The sequence below is a fragment of the Salvelinus alpinus genome, chromosome 30 (genome assembly GCF_045679555.1).
Source record: "Salvelinus alpinus chromosome 30, SLU_Salpinus.1, whole genome shotgun sequence".
NCBI classification, from domain to species: domain Eukaryota; kingdom Metazoa; phylum Chordata; class Actinopteri; order Salmoniformes; family Salmonidae; genus Salvelinus; species Salvelinus alpinus.
The window spans coordinates 28,638,992-28,665,771 of record NC_092115.1 but is presented as its reverse complement, the minus strand read 5'-3'; the positions used below and the strand labels follow the sequence as shown (position 1 = coordinate 28,665,771).

At 43.7% G+C, this 26,780-nt stretch overlaps 1 protein-coding gene across 3 annotated transcripts in view; it reads right to left on the bottom strand.

Annotated features, from left to right (window-relative positions):
- Positions 1–3,892: 3,892 nt before the first annotated feature.
- Positions 3,893–26,780, bottom strand: part of LOC139559608 (pre-B-cell leukemia transcription factor 1-like) — a 79,143-nt gene continuing 56,255 nt past the window's right edge. Inside the window, exons 3-9 of one of the 3 annotated variants that reach the window (XM_071375753.1) lie at positions 12,663–12,910; positions 10,691–10,881; positions 10,312–10,447; positions 9,818–9,977; positions 8,612–8,724; positions 7,452–7,541; positions 3,893–5,358 (exon numbers count right to left, since the gene is read on the bottom strand). In XM_071375753.1, coding sequence (XP_071231854.1) covers positions 5,266–5,358; positions 7,452–7,541; positions 8,612–8,724; positions 9,818–9,977; positions 10,312–10,447; positions 10,691–10,881; positions 12,663–12,910 — 1,031 coding nt within the window. In that variant the 3' untranslated portion in view covers positions 3,893–5,265. Of the gene's footprint in view, positions 5,359–7,451; positions 7,542–8,590; positions 8,725–9,817; positions 9,978–10,311; positions 10,448–10,690; positions 10,882–12,662; positions 12,911–26,780 lie in introns of all 3 variants that reach the window. The other 2 variants (XM_071375752.1, XM_071375754.1) reach the window with 2 other exon arrangements.

Genomic DNA, 26,780 nt, shown 5'->3' with positions numbered 1-26,780 from the left:
CTCTCCTGCGTCTGACTTCTCTGCCGCCAGTTCACACCCTTACATTGGCAATCAACTTCTTTAGCGTAGCAGCATCTTTCAGTATTTTCTCTATGCTAGATGCATTAGGTTAATCCAGATTCTGCTGAAGCGATTTAATTGAATAAGATGAGTTGAAAAAACGTAAAGAAATCGGCTTTGGATAATCCAAATATTTCTTGTAATTGATTGAATGACAGTAGAGATCCATTATAGTACACATGTTTAAAATTCATGTTGCTACTTTGGAACCAGGACTTTAAACATTGGAGGTGAAGTGGGGTTATTCCAAATAGGGGTGCGTGATGATCCATCTCATGAATTGATTAACATTTTCCCAAATACAAATGGAATTGAGAATCATTGGATTGTCTGTTTTTTTCTTCAACGCCTTGGACCCGAAGTAGTGAATATAGTGTATTTTGGATCATAAGGTATTACTTTTGTGGCTTTGATACTTCTCCATGAGTTCATGAGTTCACTTCTTATATCTGGAAGGAATGAGTTGTGACATTCATTGCAGGCCATTGTCATTGAATGACCTAAATGAAATGATAGGGTTGTTGTGAGCCATGACAATTTTGGGAGTGTCAGCAAGCTGTCAAGTACGGTGCTGTGAAATGGACTTCAGACTATGATCATGTCACAAACAGTATACCATAATATGAACATCATGTGATGGGCAATGCTCTCCTTTTGTTTTCAGCATTTTAATTTTGCCTGAGTTGAGAGGGATCAAGGTTTGGACACTGATCAAGTGTGTTTGGTCAAATCGTTTTGATGCCGTCTCTGCTCTTAGAGAAAGAGTCCTGTTTCCTCTCAGCCCTGGGGCCGGTGAGCAGTCCGGCTCTGGCATTTCACCATCACTCAGCAGTCAAGCCTAGTGTCTATCTATTCTACAGCCCTCTCTGCCTACTGTCCCTTTCTCCCACCATCACACACTATATTTAGGCAATTATGAATATGCAGCAGTTGTGAAAGTAATTCTGCCAGACATGCCACTGTCCAGCCAAATAATGTCTTCATTGGTAGTATAGAGGGTTTTACCCAACAACAACGTGGCCACTCCAGCTCCACTGTCTGTTTCATTCAAGGGTACGAGACAACAAGAGGAAGTGATTGAGTTCCTGGTTGACCTACTTACAGGAGATAACACCCTCCACATGCTAGTAAGCACACACACACATGTAGACATACATGCATGCGGGCGCACGTGCACACACACAAGTCTTAAATGTCCCCTCTATTTATTGGAAAGGGTCTCACAAGATTTGACTTGTGAGATGTTGCAGCCTTCCATCTGCCAGTCCTTATCCAATCAACCATTTGTGGAGAGGAGAAATCCCTCACTATCTTCATAATGTCCACACCATAGTACTGGTATCCATAGCAGCACGGACATCAACATAGCCATGGTTTACTGTTCTATTTTTCAAATGGCCCACATTGGCCAATTCAGATAAACTGTGAAATATCACTGCTTTGGATGACAATGATCATCTTCCGTCTGTGTGACTCTCTGATGTCCATCGCCTGGCTACAGCTCAAATGACCTTTACCAGGGAAGCTCTCTGAAGAGCACATCCTGCCTGACGCTTTGTACTGTGGGCGGCCCAGTTTATTTCTACGGAAAGAGCTGTGGAAATGTCAGATAACATGTGGCAAAGGGGGACCGGACCATTGGTTGTCTAAACGGTGTGAGGATCTGATTGACACAAAAGCTCTTGGAAGACACTGAAATTGAACGTCCTTCATGTGTAGCGTAACAAAACACTCCAGGGCTTCAACATTTCCATAACCAAAGGGTTATGCTCACATGCATATAAACTGTTAGAGCCAAAACCCTTCACAATGCCCTCGTTGTCAGATGTGACTCCTAAGGTCATATAACAAAGCATGCTGTAGGCCTACACATCAAATAGTAATGAAAATTCCTGAACGATGATTAGATACATGTTTGACTATAAATAAGCGATAGAATGTTAAAAATAGAATATAAATATTTTTCTGATATCCGTAAAGCGGTCTCCTGGCATGTTATTTCATAACTTTGACAGGACCAAGTGAACCAGAATACTATCTGAAACATATATGTAAATGTGTGACAAATGATTCAAAAACACAGCAGTATTTTATTAAAGAACAAATTACATGCATTATATATATATATGAACCTCTCCTTTCAGCTATCAAAACACAAAAGCTATATTATATGGAGTGTGTTATCATATTGCATTTATTGGCAAACAAGCATATTTCTAAATCTGGATCCGGAGCGAATGGGTTGTAGAGCTCAGGGTCCCTGTAGAGTATCAAGTAGTTGAGATTCACTTGTAGTTAATAGGGGAGTTACAGTTTTATTGTGAGTTATTCAAAAATGAATAAATTATGAATACTTCTACTTTGGCACAACAAATCAATTAATTAGAGGGGACATGGCAAGTGAGCTTTTTTGAACTTGTTAGAGTACATTGTTTGGGAAGCTGAATTTACAATTGGTGCATTAAAATCTATATCACATATAAAAAACTATAACATTTTGCAAAACTGGCAAACATCAGTATATTATTCTTGTTTTCTCGCTCAAATATTCAATAATAAAATGCCATTGTTTTGTCTTGATGTATTATATAGTAGTATAATAAGTTTAATGTTGAAACTGTAGAAATTATGGTTCAACAAAGAAAGTCAAGTACAATGTGGCAATGTTCACAGAATCACATCATGAGAGAGCTAATTGACAAGAAAATGGGAACCATGAAATACAATAGCACACTATAAAAAGTAAATAACAAAATACTAAAGAATAACTATAGTCCACATAACATAAGGACAAGTATATCAAATGTCCAAATATCTTTGTTTGTCTGAAGGAATTTTCACATCTCTAGTTTTGCTCTGGACATTACAGACCTTTTAGCACAACGTTCAAAATGCTCATGAATTCTGAGGACTGATAGAAGTCAATTGAAGAAGTGAAAAGCAAGGGCACAGGTGACATTCTTGATACAGTGAAAGAAAGAATGCTGTCATATACTGTAACATTTTGTAAAACAAATTCAAATGGCAAAAAAAAAGAGAAACAGAAATCAACTCTGGGTTTAAAGAACAATATAGTTCCATTGCAGGAGAGTGCCTTGGAACAGTGGCTGAACAATGAACACTGAATCACAGGAAAACAATATATCTTCTGAGCTATATCACGGGGTAAAAGGCATCTCATGCCCTGCGCATCATGGCTACTGTAAGTTCAGTCCTGGTGTTACCTGCATCAGCGGAGCTAGGAGTAACTGAATCATATTAACGTAACGACTTCCATGTTTAACTAGATTCTGATTCCATGTAGTCAAAAACAAACTGTTACTACACAGATCCTTGACAGAGATTTTCTCCAGAAAGGGTTTCATCTACAATGGCTTTTCAATTAGGCAGCATTGTTCAGTTGGTTATCAATTGAATTTTTCCCCAGTTAGGATTGCTGCACCAGAATTGGGACAGTTGGCAAAAGGTAAAGTGAGAAATCTAATATATAAGTATATGAGTGAATGTAGCTAGATGGGTTACGACCTCTAGAAAGTACACATAAAAAAACAATAGATCAACAAATATAAGAGTTTTGGTTAACAGTAACATTTGGCGACTAAAAAAGCAAATGAATTTGAAGTGAGACAGCGAACGAGGAAATGACATTAGACGAGGACAAAATGACTAGATGTTTCCGCCACTTTGCTCATTATGTCTGCTCTTATTGACCCCATAGGCTCCAAAACAATCAGACACAGGAAGTGATTCCAAATGACTTTTAGATTGAGACGATGTGTTCTTTTGTTTAGTTATTCTCACTGGAATGAATGATGTGATTCAAACTCGTCTGGGTTGTTGATGACAGGTGTTTATTTCCTTTTTTTTTCTCTTTTACACATGACATAACTGTAACTTCACACGTTTACCTCTGATGAGACACTGATACTCAATGAGGTGGTTGTTAAAAAGGAAGGCTTTCCTCAGGCCCTCAGACAATCAACAGCACATACTCTGTAGCTTTTTCCCAATATCCACACTAGCATACTTAGAATGAAGCATGTATTGGGCATGCATTCTAAGTGGTGCGTAGCCTGGCCGACGCGACCCACGTGACTACACAGCGAGCTGTGACGTCGAGAGCATGGTGTTAGCAAGACTAAGTGGTACGCTAGTATGGATATCAGAACAGAGCCCTATGAGTGCTTGTGGGCCCACAGATCTCCTGCGTTCTTATCAAAGGGGTCATGGGGCAGAAGTTTATAAATCAGGAAGACACACATCTACAATGTATATTCAATTGTCTACTCAATTTCCATTAAATTCTTTAGATTTGCCAATGAGCATTCTCGTACCAGCATGTTTTCCTTTTCTAATGCCTTCCACCCAGATTGAAGACCTGCTAGTCAGGGTGAAGGGTCCTCATAGTTCACTAGGCTGACCTGCTTTCCCTAAAAGTCCTCTACGGAGAAACTAATACAAAAACATTTAGTAGATCAAGTTCTAAGTCTTCTTGGTTATTTCCCTGTGGGAGAGGGTAAAGCGAACACAGTTCATCAAGCACACACTGTAAACAGGGGAGCAACATTAAAAGCCTAAATGGCGTACCATCGAATAGGTGACCCACTGGGCACAGATGTTAATTCAACGTCTGTTCCACATTGGTTCAACGTAATTTCCTTGAAATGACGTGGAAACAACGTTGATTCAACCAGTATGTGCCCAGTGAGGAGGGACCGCAAAACAAAGCATGACGAAGTGCTTCTTTCTTACAATGACAAAGTTCATGTTTAAGAAAACAAATAATGTTCTTTCATATTTGTTAACTTTTTAGTCGCTGAGAGGTAGAATTAAACATTTGAATTGAAGTATACAGGTTTGGTTGTCTAAATTTATCTTATCACTTAATATCATCAATATGAGTAAACCCATCACAGGTAATTAAGCAACCCAGCCCTCTGAATATCCTGTGAAATCTGTACAAACATTTGTATTAAGAATTTCTGTATCATTTTGATTTTTGTTTTGAAATTCCTATTACTGTATGTATGCATCTCAAATGTCCCGTAGTACTGTAGCTGAGGAAAGGTTGCTATAGTAATGGTTTTCACAGCACCCCTGAAATCTACAGGACACTGTGTAGTATGCCTCTATGTTTAGTACTGTGATTGGCTCTGCCAGTTCATCGTTGGGTTGTGGTGATGGTGTGTGTGGAGGGTAAAATAATCAGTTGGAGGTATCCGAGTGAACACTTCCGGGTCCTTCTATGGGCGAGGTCACTGACGAGGGGGTCGGAGCATCCTGCCACCCACCGTTTGTCTGTGGAGCAAAAAAAAAGAATCACATTTCTAGAGATAAAATTGTGAGACAATTTGTTGTATGCCTCAGGACACATTTCCTCATAGATACAGGAATAATTTCACATACTGTATATTATTTTAGCTGTATCTCTAGCTAACATGAAACTCTTGAACTGACAAACACCCTTTTGCACTTTGCGGGATTATGCATCTTCCAAATATATTATAGTACAATTACTCTATCAAGGCACAACAATATAAGACTCCATCTCCCATCTGTCTCAAAATGGCCTCATGTACAGACAATAAAGAGACATGTTATTGAAAACATATAGACAGCTCTTGCACACAACCTCCGAGAGGGTTGATGGGAGAATCAATTATATCAAATTATCACATCCGCAACTGGGATGAAAATATAATTGGTTTGTAAAATAGGAGGCAATTTCAATTCCCAGAAGATAGGTAGGCTAAAGAGCATTTGGGACATTAATGGCAATTTCCATGCCATCGGTGAAAGCTGTTGGAGATGGGCTTTGGCACCCTCTTATTTTCAAAACCTGTTATTTCACATAGAGCCAGTCTTTCATCACATTTGAACCGAGAGGAGAGAAAAGAAAACGTTTAAAATCTTCAGCTTTGGTGACACCCTCCGCCTATTTCACAGCCGTAATTACTGTTCAATGATAGAAGAGGAGAGGTCTGCCATGTGAACGCTGCTTCCTGCCTCAGCTCAGTCATTAGAAACCTCAGAATGAGTGGAAATTGTTTAGCTGCACAATGAAAAAGATCCATCCAGGATCGAAAGCTTCTACAGAAAAAATAATAACATGATTTCTACAATTTAAAGAAGAAGTGTTTTAGAATGACATAATCTTTTTAGTGTTTGGATTTGGCATAGGCCTATTTATTAGGCCTATTTATTAGGCCTATTTATTAGGCCTATTTATTCACTGCAAGTTGATGTTTGAATACTTAAAAAAAAATTGCATTCAGATTCGGCTCAGATTTTGAGGTATGGGGCAGAGGGTCCCAATATCTGCACAGACAGATGTGTGTTTAAGACTGATGAGCTGCAAATGTGAATGCCCGTATTGTTTGGCCAAAGGCTGCCTCACAGAAACCACCTTCTATGCATCCATTGACTAACATACCGCAACCGACCGTGATCTTATCATCGGCCATTTTCATCAGCCCTCATTTAGCTTAGTTCCAACAGAGTTTACTGAGGAAGCAAATAGAGGGGTTAAATGGAGAACGTCTTCCTTCCACCACTACATAATTTTTTGGCATCTTGTCTAGGACATTATAGGGACCGCTGCTGTCGGTGTCATTGTGGTTGTTGGACGAATGATGCGACCAATGCGCTCAGACTGCTGGCCCAGACCCCCTCTCAGCCTGCTGTGACTGTCTTATTGATTCCCCTCTCTACAACATAGCCTGTCACTGTAGATCTTAACACTACACCCACCCCCCCCAGTGTTCCCAGCCCTGACAAAATACCCCTATCAGAACGTGCTGTTCTTAACATCGGCTTGCCGAGTTATTTTAGGGTGGTAAATAAATTGGACTGGAGCTTGTACTCCAGGGCAACTTTTTATTTATTTGTTTGGCCCCAAATGAGGTCTGTGCTTCTTTTCATTTGGTGCCATGTGAGCTGAGTGTTGGACAGGCAGGGGGACACCTGTGGCCTTGCTCCTGTCGGCTGCAGGTGCCTCGCTAACACTAATGTCACCAGACAGACAAGCTCTAAGCGTGTCCGTACGTCCAGCCGACCGGCTTCTCGCTCTGTCTGACTCCTGCCTTGTTGCCTGGCGCCCGGGGCATGACCGGCACAGGGGCCGTTGCCTGGACAACAGCCCAGCCACCAACAGGCCACTGCTAACTAAGTGGCATCCTACACCCGTTGGCTTTGAAATAATTGGGCAAAGGGACAAACTGAAACCTAATAAAGGTATTGCATCGGAAACAAAAGAAGAATAGCTACAGAAGTATAGTATAGAAATAGTTAGCTTCTTTTTCTTTCAAAGAGACCAAAGTAAGAATAGAAAGGCAATATTGTCATGAAATGACAAGACGGTTGTTGTTGTTTTTTGGTGGTGGTGTTCTTACGTTGATGCCCTGTGGACTGTACATCTGGCCGGCGGCGAGACTGTCACTGTATCCTCCTGTCTGGCTGATAACATGGCGAAGAGTATCCACCTGGAACACACACACACAGAGAGAAAGAGAAATGTGTGGGTCAGACAGACAAAAGCTATACATGACAAAGACCTTCATGCATAAGGTCAGATAGCAAAAGGGTATCCTGCACTGGGAAAGGTTACAGCGACGGTTTAGAATGATCAGGTTCAACACAAAATATTTCACAAATCAACAAAGACAAATGACCACAAACACCATCACGAGGGAACTTATATGAATATCTGGTTAAAATTCAAAGAGGAACAAAACTGCAACAAATTAACTATTTCCAATTGCTTCTACGACTCAAAACTCATCTTCACTCCTCAGCGGCTGGGAAGACATTTTGAAGTGCGCAGCCAAATTACCTTTTGACAAGGACATTGTTTTTCAATGAAGTATCAACCCAGGAGACCTCTTATTCACCTTAGGGGGTTAATCCTATGCATATTTATGAAACACCTGAGCATTTGGAGAGTTGATTTAAAAAGAAAGGAGGGACGGATGGAGGGATAGGGCTGGGGGGCTAGAGGGGGTTGAATCAAATGAGAATATCACCACGGGTGGTAATCCTCCCACCCAACCTATGGTGAGTGAGACTCCCTCCCAATCCCAACACTCAGAAACTCTGTGTTGGCCATAGTTGTCCAACAGGGCAAGGTCAGAGGACTGTTGTGCACCAGTGGCTACGACAACCGTTGTCAGGAGTGTTGACGAGTCTTGTATTGTTTCCAAAACTGTCTGCAGTCGTCTATTCATTCATGAGCCTGACAATGGCCGCCATATTAGTGTGATGGCTAAAGGCCACATATAACCTCTGTCTCACGGACTAGGTCAAGTGACTCTGCTCTGGGCTTTTGATGATTTCAATGGAACATTTATAGGCCGGACAGTGCCTGAACTACTGAGCAGGGAAATTCAGTCTTATGATATAAGCCCTTATATGGCTGTCCGCCGTGGTTGGTTGACTTTGCCTTCAACGGGCCACAAATAGGCCACTGTATGACTGCTAGCTGGGTTTCTATCTACATGACAACTAGTGTACCAATAATTCATGGATTACGTACTAGTTTCTGCGAGGATCCTACCTGGGACTGAACGTTGGCCCCTACCCCAGCCCCCTGGTATGAGTCCCCATTCAGAGCCTGCACACTCATGAACAAGTCTCCGGAGTTTGACATGTTAAAAGAGCCAGCAGAACCTGGAAGGACAGACAGTGAAAGAGAGAACGAGAGAGAAGTGGGGAAGGACGGTAGAAAGAGAAGAGAGGAAAGAGGAGTTAACACGATCATGCAACCGAAAAAGTGCAGTCAGGTGGGTTAATGGGAGAGGGTTGAAAGCCAAATGTGGTGTAGTGAACAGGGAACGACATCAGTGACCAATCACCATCTACACTGACTTTATGTACCTCTGGAAATGTATTGGCAAGGGATGTTATAAGCATAATATACACTTTACTAATAAACCTATACCAACTATTACTTCTGTGGTAATTATGATGATAATCATATTATCAAGAATATTGAGGTTAGGGGTTAAAACCGGGGTGAAACTAATGTAGAATATATGGATTGTCTTGCAGTTTAAGTTCCTTGCTACCGGACCGGTTGGCTCATTAAGGAAGTGCTAATCGATCGGCAGGAAGAACTGAAAAAATCTTTGTCCTTTAATGGAGCCAAACTGCCCAGATGTTAAAGGAGAACGCAGCCTAACTTGATTTCAAGGCAGAAAAACACAAGACTAGACCATAACCCAACACAGCTGAAGAGTCAACATGATGACAAAGGACTAGGCTAGGACACCCGTCATCAGCTTAATGACACACAAGGTCAACCGGACAAGTCACAGGATAGTTATTTCTCTAACCAAGACTCCAAGAGTTCAATATGTCTACTGTGTTCACCCGACAAACCCCAGAGAGAGAGAGGGACCGAGCCACAGGTTATTGGGTTAGTTTAGGAAGGAGGGGGAGGGGGGGGGGGGTGCAGACATTATTTTGTTATTCAAAAGGAACAGAGCTGAGACTGGATTCTTGAGTTGGGGCCCAGGGTTGGGTAAAGCCAGGTTTTCTAATCAGTGCTCTACACCTCTCTGCTCAACTGTGTCATATTTCTGAAATGAATTGTCCATACTACTGTAGTGTGGATACCTTTCAATGTAGCTTATATAATGATTCAGCACTCTATATGATCTAGCATTGTTCAGTTGGGTTTACTATGCAGCCAAACTAACATTAACAGTACTGACTTGGTACCATACTGGTCAGATCCATTATGGCTGGTATTGATACTGACCTGCAGAGTTGGGGGTGGACGGGGAGTTGGCCTGGCTGCCATGGGCTGATACATTGGTTGCACTGACAGCTGTCTTCGCGGCGTACATGTTGGCTTCCTCTTGGAACTTGCCAATGTTTTTCTTGTATCGGATTCTCTTGTTTCCGAACCAGTTCGATACCTGTAACATAAAGTACATATTATAATTATGTTTTACATGACAACAAATTAAACTAAAGTTTAATTCAACAATTGTTTGAGTAAGGTATTATGTAGAAAACACATCTTTCAAGAAACCAGATTGTCAAGAAACCAGATTCCCATTGAGTGACACGAGCTCTGGTCAAAAGCAGTGCATTATGTAGGGAATAGAGTGCCATTTTGGATGCAGTCTCTTCTAGCTGACTTCCTGTGACATAGCAGTGTGAATGCAATTGTCGAACAAATGGCCATGCTAGCTAGATAGCTCATAGGTTTATGTGGGTCAAGAAAGACTATGTGGCGGCATACTGTACCTGTGACACTGTGATGGAGCACTTCTTGCCCAGTTCTTCCTTGGCCTCCTCACTGGGGTAGGGGTTGGACAGGTGGGAGTAGAAATACTCATTTAGGATCTCTGTTGCCTGCTTGTTGAAGTTCCTTCTCTTTCGTCTGCAGAGAGAGAGAGAAACGTATTAAATATCACAATTACAGGTCATTTCCTTCATTACAATATATTAGAGAGAGACAGCTGGACTACGTTATCTCCATCATCGCACTCTACAAAACTCTGTTGTCTTTGGTGTAGAGCGACCCAGGATACACTCTGTTTAAACATTAAAAAAAATCTGCAGACACACGCAGAGAGAGACACACACAGACACGTCACACACATACACACAGTCCCACACAGACCTGGCGTCGAGGAAGCGCGAGCGTAGGATCATGACGGCCTCGCAGGTGCTCTGTTTGAGCTGCATCTGGATGGAGCTGAACTTGCGGTGGATAATGCCCACCATACGCTCAATCTCTTTGGGTGAGATGGGCCGTGTGCGGCTCTGCTCCCTCAGCAGGTTCATCACATGGGTGGTAAACTCGTTACATGCCTAAAGACAGACACACTCATATGAGGCAGATAGCAATCACACGCACTTGGACACAGTAGAGAAGTAAGACACTGCTAGCATTGTTAGTATTACCAGTATTATAAGTGGTAGTAGTAATACTCTCGATGTACAGTAATGTAGCAGTAATGTATTGCAGTGCTGTGGCAGAAACAATAGCAGTGGATGAGGTAGACAAGCAGTGAGAATTTCTTTGTATATTGAGGAGACCTTTCTTCAATCGTGAGGAAAAAAGTAACAAGTGAAGACGTCTAAAATGACAGGAGGCTTTCATTCCTGTTCACGTTCAGCAGGTTTGAACTGTCTTCCTGTCTCTCTCTCGCTCCACTTCCCTCTCTGTCTTTTCACTCAGTGTCTCTCTCATTCTCTTTCTCTGTCAGAATCAGTCACTGGGAAGTGTCTGCTGCGTTTGGGGACAGGGAAGTCTGTTGATTGTCAGCACCAGGGTCGTGTCAGTTGAAACGAGACTCAGTTCATAGCAAACAGCCGTTCCGCCCGTACACTCAGTTGCAGTAGTACACATAGCGGTGACATGAGTATTCTCAGGTGCAAATGTAACACTGTGACAGGAAGTGATGACGGGCCTGCTTTGAGATGATGACAGGCGGTAATATATTTGACATCAATGGGAAGGACGGGATGCTCTCTTGGCATAGGACTTGTGTGTGACTGATAAAATGATTGCCAGCTGGGAAGGGATTTCTGAAAGCGTGGTTGTGTGCACTGACTTGTGTGCAGTCTGAGTGTAGTGAGATTGCAGTGGGGTTGCAGTGGGGTTGGCTATTGGAAGGGAGAGAGGACAGTTACAAGGGTCCTCAATATGTAGTGAGATGGCAGTGAGGTTGGCTATTGGAAGGGAGAGAGGACAGTTACAAGGGTCCTCAATATGTAGTGAGATGGCAGTGGGGTTGGCTATTGGAAGGGAGAGAGGACAGTTACAAGGGTCCTCAATATGTAGTGAGATTGCAGTGGGGTTGGCTATTGGAAGGGAGAGAGGACAGTTACAAGGGTCCTCAATATGTAGTGAGATTGCAGTGAGGTTGGCTATTGGAAGGGAGAGAGGACAGTTACAAGGGTCCTCAATATGTAGTGAGATTGCAGTGAGGTTGGCTATTGGAAGGGAGAGAGGACAGTTACAAGGGTCCTCAATATGTAGTGAGATTGCAGTGAGGTTGGCTATTGGAAGGGAGAGAGGACAGTTACAAGGGTCCTCAATATGTAGTGAGATTGCAGTGGGGTTGGCTATTGGAAGGGAGAGAGGACAGTTACAAGGGTCCTCAATATGTAGTGAGATGGCAGTGAGGTTGGCTATTGGAAGGGAGAGAGGACAGTTACAAGGGTCCTCAATATGTAGTGAGATGGCAGTGAGGTTGGCTATTGGAAGGGAGAGAGGACAGTTACAAGGGTCCTCAATATGTAGTGAGATGGCAGTGAGGTTGGCTATTGGAAGGGAGAGAGGACAGTTACAAGGGTCCTCAATATGTAGTGAGATTGCAGTGAGGTTGGCTATTGGAAGGGAGAGAGGACAGTTACAAGGGTCCTCAATATGTAGTGAGGTTGCAGTGGGGTTGGCTATTGGAAGGGAGAGAGGACAGTTACAAGGGTCCTCAATATGTAGTGAGATGGCAGAAATCAGAGTAGGGGGCGCTTAGGCAGAAAGGGGTTACCTATAGGAAGTGCGAGGGGTTGTGAGGGTCTTCTTAGAGCAGAGAGGGCTTATGGGAAGGGAAAGAGCGTTTACGAGGGGTGTGGTCTGTCCTCACCTGTTCATACTTCTCCAGCTCTGTGTGGTAAATCCCGCGGATCTGAGTCAGCTTGGCCCGATAGTCTGAGTGTTCTGTTGAGTTGTCCTGGCCCACCCCTCCTCCCACTGCTGCCGCCGCTGTTGCTGCTGCCGCAGACCCGCCCCCTTTCTCTGGTCCGGACACGCCCTCCGCCAGCAGCATGTTGTCCAATCGCATGAGCTGGGCATCTGGAGCCTCCTCCTCCTGGGTGCCACGGATACTGAGCACTGTAGAGACAATAGTTAGTAAGAAACTTCTCTAGTGATGCAAAAACAAACACAACACTGATGCAATGCAAAGTCTGATGATCAGCACTGCAAAGAAAAGAGGACCAGTTAATATGAATGAACAGTGTTTGGGTGAGAAGTGGAGTGAGTGTACCAGTCACCAACGGTGAGACTGCAGTCTACTACTGTCTTCAACCTGTTCTGTGTGAAATATGACCATATCTTTAATAGCCCATGACTGTGCCATAAAAAACCTGGATGTTAGTGAGCCTGGCAGCACCCAAGATAATAAAACTATCATCTCATCGATTTTGAATATCATTTCATGTAAATAATTAACACAGACTTCCATGAGAGTTAATATATATTTTTTGCACTCCAGGAGAGCAGATTACGATATTTACTCAGTGGCTAAAACAATAACATTGTGTCATAAAAAAATTAGGATCTTCCCGGTCAGGCAAACTAATAATATCATCATTCATAACCTAACGGGTTAAAATGGTGTCATAAATGAAACGTCTAATATCAATATGGATAATCTCAGTGATAAGGGACAAAAACAATGTATCAACACTGGAATTAGTCTTATTTATGCATCAAAGTCACATCATGATCATTGTTTTTTAACTTAAAGATGCACTATGCAGAAATCGTTTCGCCATTTTCTGGTGGCTAAAATTCTAAAATAGTTTGCCTAATTTCAGTTTAGTGTAGAGAATCATTGTACCATCTAAACTGCCGCAAAATATATTTTCCATAAACCAAATTATTGTATTTTCAGCTGTTTGAAGCTGGTGTATAAAACCAAAAGTAAAATATGCTAAAAATACATTTAAGAACAGGAAGCATAGAAATAGGGCACATATAGCAAGTCTAAGAAGCTGTAGATCTGTTCTCAATTAGAATGACAGATCTATATCTCACATTTCTATGTGAATTTGGTCGAGTTGCCCAAAAAGTTACATATTGCGGCTTTAATAAATAAATACTAAGCTAGATTTTGAGTAACGCTAGAAAACAAGCAGCAAAATTCAAGGACTCTCTATGGCTGAAGAAACGGTGCTAACAAGGTAGTTGTCAGACATATTTAGGCTACTGGCCCTTCAGGCTACTGGCCCACTGCTGTCCGTGTTCACACAGTTCGGGGTGTCCAGTCACAGTGATGGGTGTAGTGGCCATAGTTTGAACCTGCGCCTCACCCCTCACACCCCCACAGGCACTTAGCTTTCTGCTCCCTCCCCCCTCCAGCCAGTACCACAGAGTGCAGAAGGATGTTTCATGGCACATACCCCCCCATGCACACAGATACACATTTATCTACCCACCCCCACGCACACAAAAATGTTCACTTGTGACTGTTTACTTTATGTGACTGTGCTTCACTATGGTACTGGACCAACAGGGCTGTGTTTCACTATGGTACTGGACCAGGGCTGTTTCACTATGGTACTTTACCAACAGGGCTGTGTTTCACTATGGTACTGGACCAACAGGGCTGTGTTTCACTATGGTACTGGACCAACAGGGCTGTGTTTCACTATGGTACTGGACCAGGGCTGTGTTTCACTATGGTACTTTACCAACAGGGCTGTGTTTCACTATGGTACTGGACCAACAGGGCTGTGTTTCACTATGGTACTGGACCAACAGGGCTGTGTTTCACTATGGTACTGGACCAACAGGGCTGTGTTTCACTATGGTACTGGACCAGGGCTGTGTTTCACTATGGTACTTTACCAACAGGGCTGTGTTTCACTATGGTACTGGACCAACAGGGCTGTTTCACTATGGTACTGGACCAGGGCTGTGTTTCACTATGGTACTGGACCAACAGGGCTGTGTTTCACTATGGTACTTTACCAACAGGGCTGTTTCACTATGGTACTGGACCAACAGGGCTGTGTTTCACTATGGTACTGGACCAACAGGGCTGTGTTTCACTATGGTACTTTACCACCAGGGCTGTGTTTCACTATGGTACTGGACCAACAGGGCTGTGTTTCACTATGGTACTGGACCAACAGGGCTGTGTTTCACTATGGTACTGGACCAACAGGGCTGTGTTTCACTATGGTACTGGAACAGGGCTGTGTTTCACTATGGTACTGGACCAACAGGGCTGTGTTTCACTATGGTACTTTACCAACAGGGCTGTGTTTCACTATGGTACTGGAACAGGGCTGTGTTTCACTATGGTACTTTACCAACAGGGCTGTGTTTCACTATGGTACTGGACCAACAGGGCTGTGTTTCACTATGGTACTGGACCAGGGCTGTGTTTCACTATGGTACTGGACCAACAGGGCTGTGTTTCACTATGGTACTGGACCAACAGGGCTGTTTCACTATGGTACTGGACCAGGGCTGTGTTTCACTATGGTACTGGACCAACAGGGCTGTGTTTCACTATGGTACTTTACCAACAGGGCTGTTTCACTATGGTACTGGACCAGGGCTGTGTTTCACTATGGTACTGGACCAACAGGGCTGTGTTTCACTATGGTACTGGACCAACAGGGCTGTGTTTCACTATGGTACTGGACCAACAGGGCTGTGTTTCACTATGGTACTGGACCAACAGGGCTGTGTTTCACTATGGTACTGGACCAACAGGGCTGTTTCACTATGGTACTGGACCAGGGCTGTGTTTCACTATGGTACTGGACCAACAGGGCTGTGTTTCACTATGGTACTTTACCAACAGGGCTGTTTCACTATGGTACTGGACCAGGGCTGTGTTTCACTATGGTACTGGACCAACAGGGCTGTGTTTCACTATGGTACTGGACCAACAGGGCTGTGTTTCACTATGGTACTGGACCAACAGGGCTGTGTTTCACTATGGTACTGGACCAGGGCTGTGTTTCACTATGGTACTGGACCAACAGGGCTGTGTTTCACTATGGTACTGGACCAACAGGGCTGTGTTTCACTATGGTACTTTACCAACAGGGCTGTTTCACTATGGTACTGGACCAGGGCTGTGTTTCACTATGGTACTGGACCAACAGGGCTGTGTTTCACTATGGTACTGGACCAACAGGGCTGTGTTTCACTATGGTACTGGACCAACAGGGCTGTGTTTCACTATGGTACTGGACCAACAGGGCTGTGTTTCACTATGGTACTGGACCAACAGGGCTGTTTCACTATGGTACTGGACCAGGGCTGTGTTTCACTATGGTACTGGACCAGGGCTGTGTTTCACTATGGTACTGGACCAGGGCTGTGTTTCACTATGGTACTGGACCAACAGGGCTGTGTTTCACTATGGTACTGGACCAACAGGGCTGTGTTTCACTATGGTACTGGAACAGGGCTGTGTTTCACTATGGTACTGGACCAACAGGGCTGTGTTTCACTATGGTACTGGAACAGGGCTGTGTTTCACTATGGTACTGGACCAACAGGGCTGTGTTTCACTATGGTACTGGAACAGGGCTGTGTTTCACTATGGTACTGGACCAACAGGGCTGTGTTTCACTATGGTACTGGACCAACAGGGCTGTGTTTCACTATGGTACTGGACCAGGGCTGTGTTTCACTATGGTACTGGACCAGGGCTGTGTTTCACTATGGTACTGGACCAACAGGGCTGTGTTTCACTATGATACTGGACCAACGGGGCTGTGTTTCACTATGGTACTGGAACAGGGCTGTGTTTCACTATGGTACTGGACCAACAGGGCTGTGTTTCACTATGGTACTGGACCAACAGGGCTGTGTTTCACTATGGTACTGGACCAGGGCTGTGTTTCACTATGGTACTGGACCAGGGCTGTGTTTCACTATGGTACTGGACCAACAGGGCTGTGTTTCACTATGATACTGGACCAACGGGGCTGTGTTTCACTATGGTACTGGAACAGGGCTGTGTTTCACTATGGTACTGGACCAGGGCTGTGTGTTGTGGACCACCCTGCTCTCCCTCTGTCTGCCACTAGAAGGCTCCCTAAGTAAAGGAGCAGAGCTTTCTGTCTCCTCACAGAGGTGGTGAAAACAACCAGGTGTAGCCTGTTCATTTCATCCACCATCTTTACCAACAAAGACAGGCAGCATACACTACACTATCAGGACAGAGTATACGTCTGCATCAATTCATCTGTATATTAACCAACTATAAGGGCTAAATCATTCCCTGTAAACATGCAGTATTTACAATTGCTAAGAGTGACAATTTGACAGAATCTCAGTAAATGACAGTGGCATGCTGAGAGAGAGATGTGCTGGAGTAGACTGTCTGTCTGGCACAGGTTACAGTATGCTGCTATGCTCTGGTCTGTGGCTTTGTCCATGGGATGAGCTGCCTTCCTGCTGACCTCTCCAGTGAGAGAGACGTCAAGATGGACTCCTAGGCCGTCACGGAGAACCGGTCTCTCCCATGAACCCTCTCCCCTCCTCCTCCCCCTCCCCCTCCCTCACCCCAATCAGCTCCACCATCCGAGCATGCAGACTCAGGAGGCAAATGTCAATGGCTATCAGACGACTGGAAAGGTCAGGGGTTCAGAAAGGAGAATTTGCGTGTGTGTGTGTGTGTGTGTGTGTGTGTGTGTGTGTGTGTGTGTGTGTGTGTGTGTGTGTGTGTGTGTGTGTGCGTGCGTGCGTGCGTGCGTGCGTGCGTGCGTGCGTGCGTGCGTGCGTGCGTGCGTGCGTGCGTGTGTGTTGCGAGCGTTGACTTCTGTCAATATTTCTCCTGCCTGCATTCCTTCAAAACTTAAAAAGCCCTAAAGCTACACATCATTTCCACCTCAGTCAGTCAACTCCTAACTCATCTCTCATTCCTCAGCCATAGAACCCTCCCAACAGTCCGACTCTCAGACACTGTCTCTCCAGTCAGAGTCACTATCTCTAACCTCCGTGTCCCCTCTGAATTTAAAAGACTGAGACGAGAGATAGAGAACAACAATATCACCTTGCTATTCCTCACAGACCAGTAGGACAACTTGACTAGAATACTGTCGGGTTCTTCTGACAACAACATGTAGTCTACTTCCAACTGGAGAGGAAACCTAATGGACCAAACTGATTTTTTCATTCCCCGTATCTTCCAGTACAAGACTAAAAGCATGAAATGGATCAAATAAACACAATTAATAGAAATAATCATACAATTCACTGTGCTGTGACATAATAACTCTAACCATAGCAATCAGCTTTATTTATTCCTGTTCAGTAAGGACAATGAAATCGATTAAAGGCCTTAATGCCAGTCCAGCATCAGTGAACTCTGCCACCCTAAAACTTTACATTATCATAATTATCTGGCAATAGGAGGCAGATTCATAATGCTACACCATAAATAAAATTTGAAAATGGCGCCGGAGAAGAAGGCTGACGTTTTACGTGTCCCCAACCGATTGTGTTTTTGTTAGTCTATTTGCGTTGTTTGTAACTTATTTTCTACATAGTGTTGCTGCGACCGTCTCTTATGACCGAAAATAACTTCTGGACATCAGGACTGTGATTACTCACCACGGACTGGCAGAATCCTTTTTCTCCTTTAACGAGTCCGACGAGCCCGACGCGAATGATAGACTGCTTTCTCGGGAACAGGCCCAGATCCCCGTCATTTGCATGAAGAGGAGGCGGAGAAAAAGGGGCCAGAGGGAGGGCTGCCTTCTGAGAATTCGTAGGCGATCGAATTAACCGCCACTTCCTTCCATTTTGCTAGCAAACATGAATCTTTGGAGAATAAAAAAGATGACCTACGTGGAAGTAAACTACCAATGGGACATTCCAAACTGTAAGTCAGTCATGACGACGACACTATCAACATACAGCTTGCTGGTTATACACTATACCGGCAGGAAATAACAGCGGCGTCTGGTAAGACAAGGAGCGGCGGACTATGTATTTTTGTAAATAACAGCTGGTGCACGATATCTAACGAAGTCTCGAGCTATTGCTTGCCTGAGGTAGAGTATCTCATGATAAGCTATAGACCACACTATCTATCTAGAGAGTTTTTTCAAAACTGTTCGTAACCAACACAGACTGAGGCTGGCACTAAGACAGCATTGAATGAGATGTATTCCGCCATAAGCAAACAAGAAAATGCTTACCCAGAGGCGGCGCTTCTAGTAGCCGGGGACTTTAATGCAGGGAAACTTAAATCCGTTTTAACAAATTTCTATCAGCATGTTAAATGTGCAACCAGAGGAAAAAAAACTCTAGACCACCTTTACTCCACACACAGAGACACATACAAGGCTCTCCCTCGCCCTCCATTTGGCAAGATGACCATAATTATATCCTCCTGATTCCTGCTTACAAGCTAAAATTAAAGCAGGAAGCACCAGTGACTAGATCAATAAAAAAGTTGTCAGATGAAGCAGATGCTAAGCTACAGGACTGTTTTGCTAGCACAGACTGGAATATGTTCTGCGATTCCTCCAATGGCATTGAGGAGTACACCACATCAGTCATTGGCTTCATCAATAAGTGCATCGATGACATCGTCCCCATAGTGACCGTACGTACATACCCCAACCAGAAGCCATGGATAACAGGCAACATCCGCACTGAGCTAAAGGCTAGAGCTGTCGCGTTCAAGGAGCGGGACTCTAACCCGGAAGTTTATAAGAAATTAGAGGTCGACCGATCATGATTTTTCAACGCGGATACCGATACCAATTATTGGAGGACCAAAAAAAGCCAATACCAATTAATCACCCGATTTTTATATATATATTTGTAATAATGACATTTACAACAATACTGAAGGAACAATTAACACTCTTATTTTAACTTAATATAATACATAAATCAAGTCTATTTAGTCTCAAATAAACAATGAAACATGCTCAATTTGGTTTAAATAATGCAAAAACACAGTGTTGGAGAAGAAAGTAAAAGTGCAATATGTGCCATGTAAAAAAGCTAACGTTTAAGTTCCTTACTCAGAACATGAGAACATATGAAAGCTGGTGGTTCAATATTCCCAGTTCTTCAATTTTCCCAGTTAAGAAGTTTTAGGTTGTAGTTATTAAAGGAATTATGACGCGTCGACTATTTCTAACTATACCATTTGTATTTCATATACCTTTGACTAATGGATGTTCTAATAGGCACTTTAGTATTGCCAGCCTAATCTCAGCAGTTGATAGGCTTGAAGTCATAAACAGAGCTGCTAGCAAACACAGTAAAGTTTGAATTAATGCTTACGAGCCTGCTGCCGCCTACCACCGCTCAGTCAGACTGCTCTATCAAATCATAGACTTAATTATAATATAATAAACACAGAAATACAAGCCGTTGGTCATTAATATGGTAAAATCCAGAAACTATAATTTCGAAAACAAAACGTATATTCTTTCAGTGAAATACGGTATCGTTCCGTATTTTATCGAACGGGCGGCAACCCTAAGTCTAAATATTGCTGTTACATTGCACAACCTTCAATGTTATGTCATAATTATGTAAAATTCTGGCAAATTAGTTCGCAACGAGCCAGGCGGCCCAAACTGTTGCATATACCCTGACTCTGCGTGCAATGAACGCAAGAGAAGTGACACAATTTCCCTAGTTAATATTGCCTACTAACATTAATTTATTTTAACTAAATACGCAGATTAAAAAATATATATACTTCTGTGTATTGATTTTAAGAAAGGCATTGATGTTAATGGTTAGGTACATTCGTGCAACGATTGTGCTTTTTTCGCAAATGCGCTTTTGTTAAATCATCCCCTGTTTGGCGAAGTAGGCTGTGAGTCAATGACAAATTAACAGGCACCTTATTGATTATATGCAAAGCAGGACAAGCTAGTTAACCTAGTAATATCATCAACCATGTGTAGTTAACTAGTGATTGATTGTTTCTTATAAGATAAGTTTAATGCTAGCTAGCAACTTACCTTGGCTCCTTGCTGCACTCGCGTAACAGGTGGTCAGCCTGCCACGCAGTTTCCTTGTGGAATGCAATGTAATAGGCCGTAATCAGCGTCCAAAAATACAGATTACCGATTGTTATGAAAAATTGAAATCAGCCCTAATTAATCGGCCATGCCATGCCGATTAAATCGGTCGACCTCTATAAGAAATCCCGTTATGCCCTCCAATGAACCATCAAACAGGCAAAGCATCAATACAGGACTAAGATCAAATCGTACTACACCGGCTCTGACGCTCGTCGGATGTGGCAGGGCTTGCAAACCATTACAGACTACAAAGGGAAGCACAGCCGAGAGCTGCCCAGTGACACGAGCCTAACAGACGAGCGAAACTACTTCTATGCATGCTTCAAGGCAAATAACACTGAAACATGCATGAGAGCACCAGCTGTTCTGTAGCCGACCAGGACATGTACTGCGAGCATGCGTTGACCAACTGGCAAGTGTCTTCACTGACATGTTCAACCTCTCCCTGTCCGATTCTGTAATACAAACATGTTTCAAGCAGACCATCATAGTGCCTGTGCCCAAGAACACTAAGGTAACCTGCCTAAATGACTACCGACCCGTAGCACTCACATCTGTAGCCATGAAGTGCTTTGAAAGGCTGGTCATGGCTCACATCAACACCATTATCCCAGAAACCCTAGCCCCACTCCAATTTGCATAATGCGCCAACAGATCCAGAGATGATGCAATCTCTATTGCACTCCACACTGCCCTTTCCCATCTGGACAAACTAAACATCTATGTGAGAATGCTATTCATTGACTACAGCTCAGTGTTTAACACCATAGTGCCCTCAAAGCTCATCAATAAGATAAGGTCCCTGGGACTAAACACCTCCCTCTGAAACTGGATCCTGACTTCCTGATGGGCCGCCCCCCAGGTGGTAAGGGTAGGTAATAACACATCTGCCACGCTGATCCTCAACACAGGAGCCCCTCAGGGGTGCGTGTTCAGTCCCCTCCTGAACTCCCTGTTCACTCATGACTGCACAGCCAGGCACGATTCCAACACCATCATTAAGTTTGCTGATGACACAACAGTAGTAGGCCTGATCACCGACAACAACGAGAGAGCCTATAGGGAGGAGGTCAGAGACCTAGCCGTGTGTTGCCAGGACAACAACCTCTCCCTCAACGTGATCAAGACAATGGAGATGATTGTGGACTACAGGAAAAAGAGGACCAAGCACACCCCCATTCTCATCGATGGGGCTGCATTGGAGCAGGTTGAGAGCTTCAAGTTCCTTGGTGTCCACATCACCAACAAACTAGAATGGTCCAAACACACCAAGACAGTCATAAAGAGGGCACGACAAAACCTATTTCCCTTCAGGAGACTGAAAAGATTTGGCATGGGTCCTAAAGATCCTCAAAAGGTTCTACAGCTGCACTATCGAGAGCATCCTGACTGGTTGCATGGTATGGCAACTGCTCGACCCAGTACATCACTGGGGCCAAGCTTCCTGCCATCCAGGACCTCTATACCAGGTGGTGTCAGAGGAAGATCTTAAAAATTGTCAAAAACTCCAGCCACCCTAGACATAGACTGTTCTCTCTGCTACCGCACGGCAAGCGTTACCGGAGCGCCAAGTCTAGGTCCAAGAGGCATCTAAACAGCTTCTACTCCCAAGCCATAAGACTCCTGAACATCTAATCAAATGGCTACCCAGACTATTTGCATTACCCCCCCCCTGCCACTCCCCCCCGGACAACTAACTGGTGCCCCCGGACATTGACTCTGTACCGGTACTCCGTGTATAAAGTCTTGCTATTGTTATTTTACTGCTGCTCTTCAATTACTTGTTACTTTTATTTCTTATTCTTATCCATATTTTTTTAAACTGCACTGTTAGTTCGGTGCTTGTAAGCAAGCATTTCACTGTAAGGTCCACACCTGTTGTATTCAGCGCATGTAACTAATACAATTTGATTTGAAATAAATGGCTGTTCTCTTCCACAACATCAAATGAAAAGCTTGGTATTGTTAGAATGGTGTTGTTTCCCATTGGTCCAACTCATTGATAGGTCTCTCAGGCCAGTATTCTCGGACCATCGGTGCTTGGAGGAACATGGTTCGTTTGTGGTCTTATCTCAGACTAACAGTGTGTTTCTATAAAAAGACTGCCATCATTTTATCTTGACTGTTACAGACAGGCTTTAATTGAACAGTGAGATGACTCAGAATCTCCCTCCCTCTGTACTCATGTTTAATTCAACCTGTTTAATATCTCTCTCTCTCTCTGAATTAAGACTATTGTTTTGTTTTCGTTCAAATGACAGCTCATAGTCCTAACTCTTCTGTCGTATTGGGGTGTAAGATGTTTGCATAGCACAAGTCTGAACACAAACACAAACCTACCACGCAGCCACCCATACAAACACACAGAAAATACAAATCCTTAAAACAGCCGTCTCTGCATATTGGCAGACTACCTCTCTCTCAGCCCCCAGCCCTGGCTCCCAGTGAGCGCTTTTAAATGAAAGCATGTTTAATTAATGATGTTGAAGTATTCTGTCACAATTAGGAAGATGTACGGCCAAACAAGGCAGCAGTGATTTCCCTGACAGCCATGATGAAAGTTTACCCTCCTCGCCTCTGACTGGCAGCTAGCAGCCAACGCTGGGCCGGTTCCACGTCGATACAGTAACGCAATACACTCCTCTGCAGTTCTGTGTGTACGTGTGTGTGTGCGTATGTCTGTATGTGTGTGTGTATGTCTTTGTGTGAGTGTGGGTGCGTGCACATATCCGTGTGTATGTGCTTCCTCTGCCTTGGTCTGGACGAAGTCACAGTGCCAGGCATATAAGCAGGGTTTGTATTGATTCTGTGGGCACACGTCATCCAGGGTTTCAGCGATTCATAAATCAGCTGTGTTCCTGACACAGGAGCGCGGCGCCTGTCTGTGTGGGCCTGTCTCTCTCTCTCTGTGTGTGTGTGTGTGACTGTGTGTCTGTATTTGGGCCACAGTCAGCGGGAGTGGTTGCGACAGCAACATGATAATGGAACATCACTACCATTCATCCCTGCCACACAGCATTCTGGGACAGAAAAAAACAACAATCTGAAATCCTGAAGAAGCAGTTTGATGATTTACAATGGACATGATGAGTATCACAAACAACTAAAACAAATGATCAACAATATCCCTAGACCTTAAAGGGAAAATCACCTCTGTTTCACTGTATATGCCCATTAATATGGGATCATTGCTCAAGGCATTAAACTCATCCACTGCTCTGCATGTGTTGGTATCATGGTATGAGGAATCTGTCAGCATAGAAACAATCAATTATATTCATTTCAGAGCGGTTCATCTGATAGAAGCACAAGCTACTGATGCTAAGCAGCGTAATATTTACTACATGTATGGGTATCTACTGGCATGGGTAGCACAGTGTCTATTACAGTCAGTCTACAAGCATGTTATGTTCCTTATTTTAAATCATCAAGCAGTTTTGTCCTTAGAAATGTTTACTCCCCACTGTGTTCACGGGAAAGTCTCCTTGGCCCAAAATGTCCACTCCATCACCAGATAATGGGGACTAGAACAACTCCAGTACACAAGGGCAAAGCCATAAAGAACCTCTAAAACACTTGCTTTATGCTTTATCAGCCATCTCCAGAGTCATGTTTGAAAGCGGGCAGAACCCAGAGTGTTATAGCTGACAGAGGCCGGGCAGACGACAAGGACAATAAAAAAATTAGGAAACAAAAAAGAGAGAGAGAGGAGGAAGAAGGAAGGTTGGGAAAAGAAGTAGAGAGGGATGGATTTATGGATGGAGGGAGAGAGGAAAGGCGAAAGAAAAAAAAATGGAATATGAAAGCGAGGAGGTGTCAATTAAAAAAATGAACCCCAGTGCATTTGGGAAGTGACAGCTGGTGGGAGACGAGCCGACAGGCGTCACATTAGGCGGATTTGGTGGCCGCTCCCTCCCCTTCCTCCCCTCCTCTCCCCCTCCTCCGCACTGGCGACTGATCGACCGACCGATGGTTCCTCATGCAGTTAGATGCAGTGAAAGAGGCCAGGTGAGGCATGGCAGTGCAGAGCAAGGGAAGCAGGGCAAGACAAGGTCCACACAAGGCACCAACTTGGTGGGTGTTTTTCAGCGAAACTTTCCCCTAAATTTACTCCTAATAACGGTAATGATGGTGCCGGTCATCTGAGGCTTAAGCAGGCCAGGCTGAGTCTTGAGGGGCCGGTCCCGATAACGAGGCAGCAGCAGCCAAACGCCTCCCTCCCGCCAGAGGAGGAAAGACCATTCAGAACCCCCCCCCCCACAGTTAAAGGCCCCTCCATTAAAATAATGTATTATTCAAAATAGGCAATACATTAGCCCCCAAGCAATCGTCTGTCAAGCAGTCTGTCCTTTCTTAAGGTGTCTTAAAATATATTGTCTTGATCTAATCAAACCCATTCTCGGGCTCATGCAGTTTTAATCGCCCTGGAGCGTCAATGGAAATCATGATGGCTGAATATCCTCTTCTTGATAAGTTGCGAGTGTTGTTGAGCAGGGAGCTGTATAGTCAGCTAACTATGAGAGAGTTAAAGGCCTCTATATGAAGTATTATAAAGTGCATTCGGAAGTATTCAGACCCCTTCCCTTTTTCCACATTTTGTTATGTTACAGCCTTATTGTAAAATGGATTTAAAAAAATGTAAAACATCAATCTACACACAATACTATATCATGACAAATTGAAAACAGGTTTTTAGACATTGTTGCAAATTTATCAAATATAAAAAACAGAAATACCTTATTTATATAAGTATTCAGACCCTTTGATATTAGACTCGACATTGAGCTCAGGTGCATCCTGTTTCCATTGATCATGCTTGAGATGTTTCTACAACTTGATTGGAGTCCACCTGTGGTAAATTCAATTGATTGGACATGATTTGTAAAGGCACACACCTGTCTATATAAAGGTCCCACAGTTGATAGTGCATGTCAAAGCAAACACCAAGCCATGAGGTCGAAGGAATTGTCCTTACAGCTCCGAGAGAGGATTGTGTCGAGGCACAGATCTGGGGAAGTGTACCAAAGAAATTCTGCAGCACTGAAGGTCCCCAAGAACACAGTGGCCTCCATCATTGTTAAATGTAAGAAGTTTGGAACCACCAAGACTTTTCCTAGAGCTGGTCACCTGGCCAAACTGAGCAATGGGGGAAGAGGGCCTTGGTCAGGGAGGTGACCAAGAACCCAATGGTCACTCTGACAGAGCTCCAGAGTTCCACTGTGGAAAAGAGAGAACCTTCCAGAAGGACCGTAATTCTCGGGACCTCAGACTGGGAGCGAAGGTTCACCTTCTAACAGGACAACAATCCTAAGCACACAGCAAAAACAATGCAGGAGTGGCTTTGGGACAAGTCTCTGAATGTCCTTGAGTGGTTCAGCCAGAGCCCGGACTTGAACCCGATCAAACATCTCTGGAAAGACCTGAAAATAGCTGTGCAGTGACGCTCCCCATCCAACCTGGCAGAGCTTGAGAGGATCTGCAGAGGAAAATGGGAGAAACTCCCCAAATACAGGTGTGCCAAGCTTGTAGTGTCATACCCAAGAAGACTCGAGGCTGTAAATGCTGCCAAAGGTGCTTAATCTCAGTACTGAGTAAAGGGTCTGAATACTAATGTAAATGTGATATTTCCGTTTTTTTTGTTGTAAATTTGCTAACATTTCAAAAAATCTGTTTTTGCTTTGTCATTATGGGTTATTGTGTGTAGATTGATGAGGGAAACAAACAATTTAATCCATTTAGAATAAGGCAGTAACGTAACAAAATGTGGAAAAAGTCAAGGGGTCTGAATACTTTCTGAATGCACTGTATACCCTAGGCAGGCTCACTTTTGGTGGGACCATCTTCTGATCACATACAGCACAACAAGTAATAAAGTGTCTGGTAGATTTAATTCAGTTTTACCGGTCAGGAAACATATGGCTTCATTCCCAGAACCAATGGGAAACCAA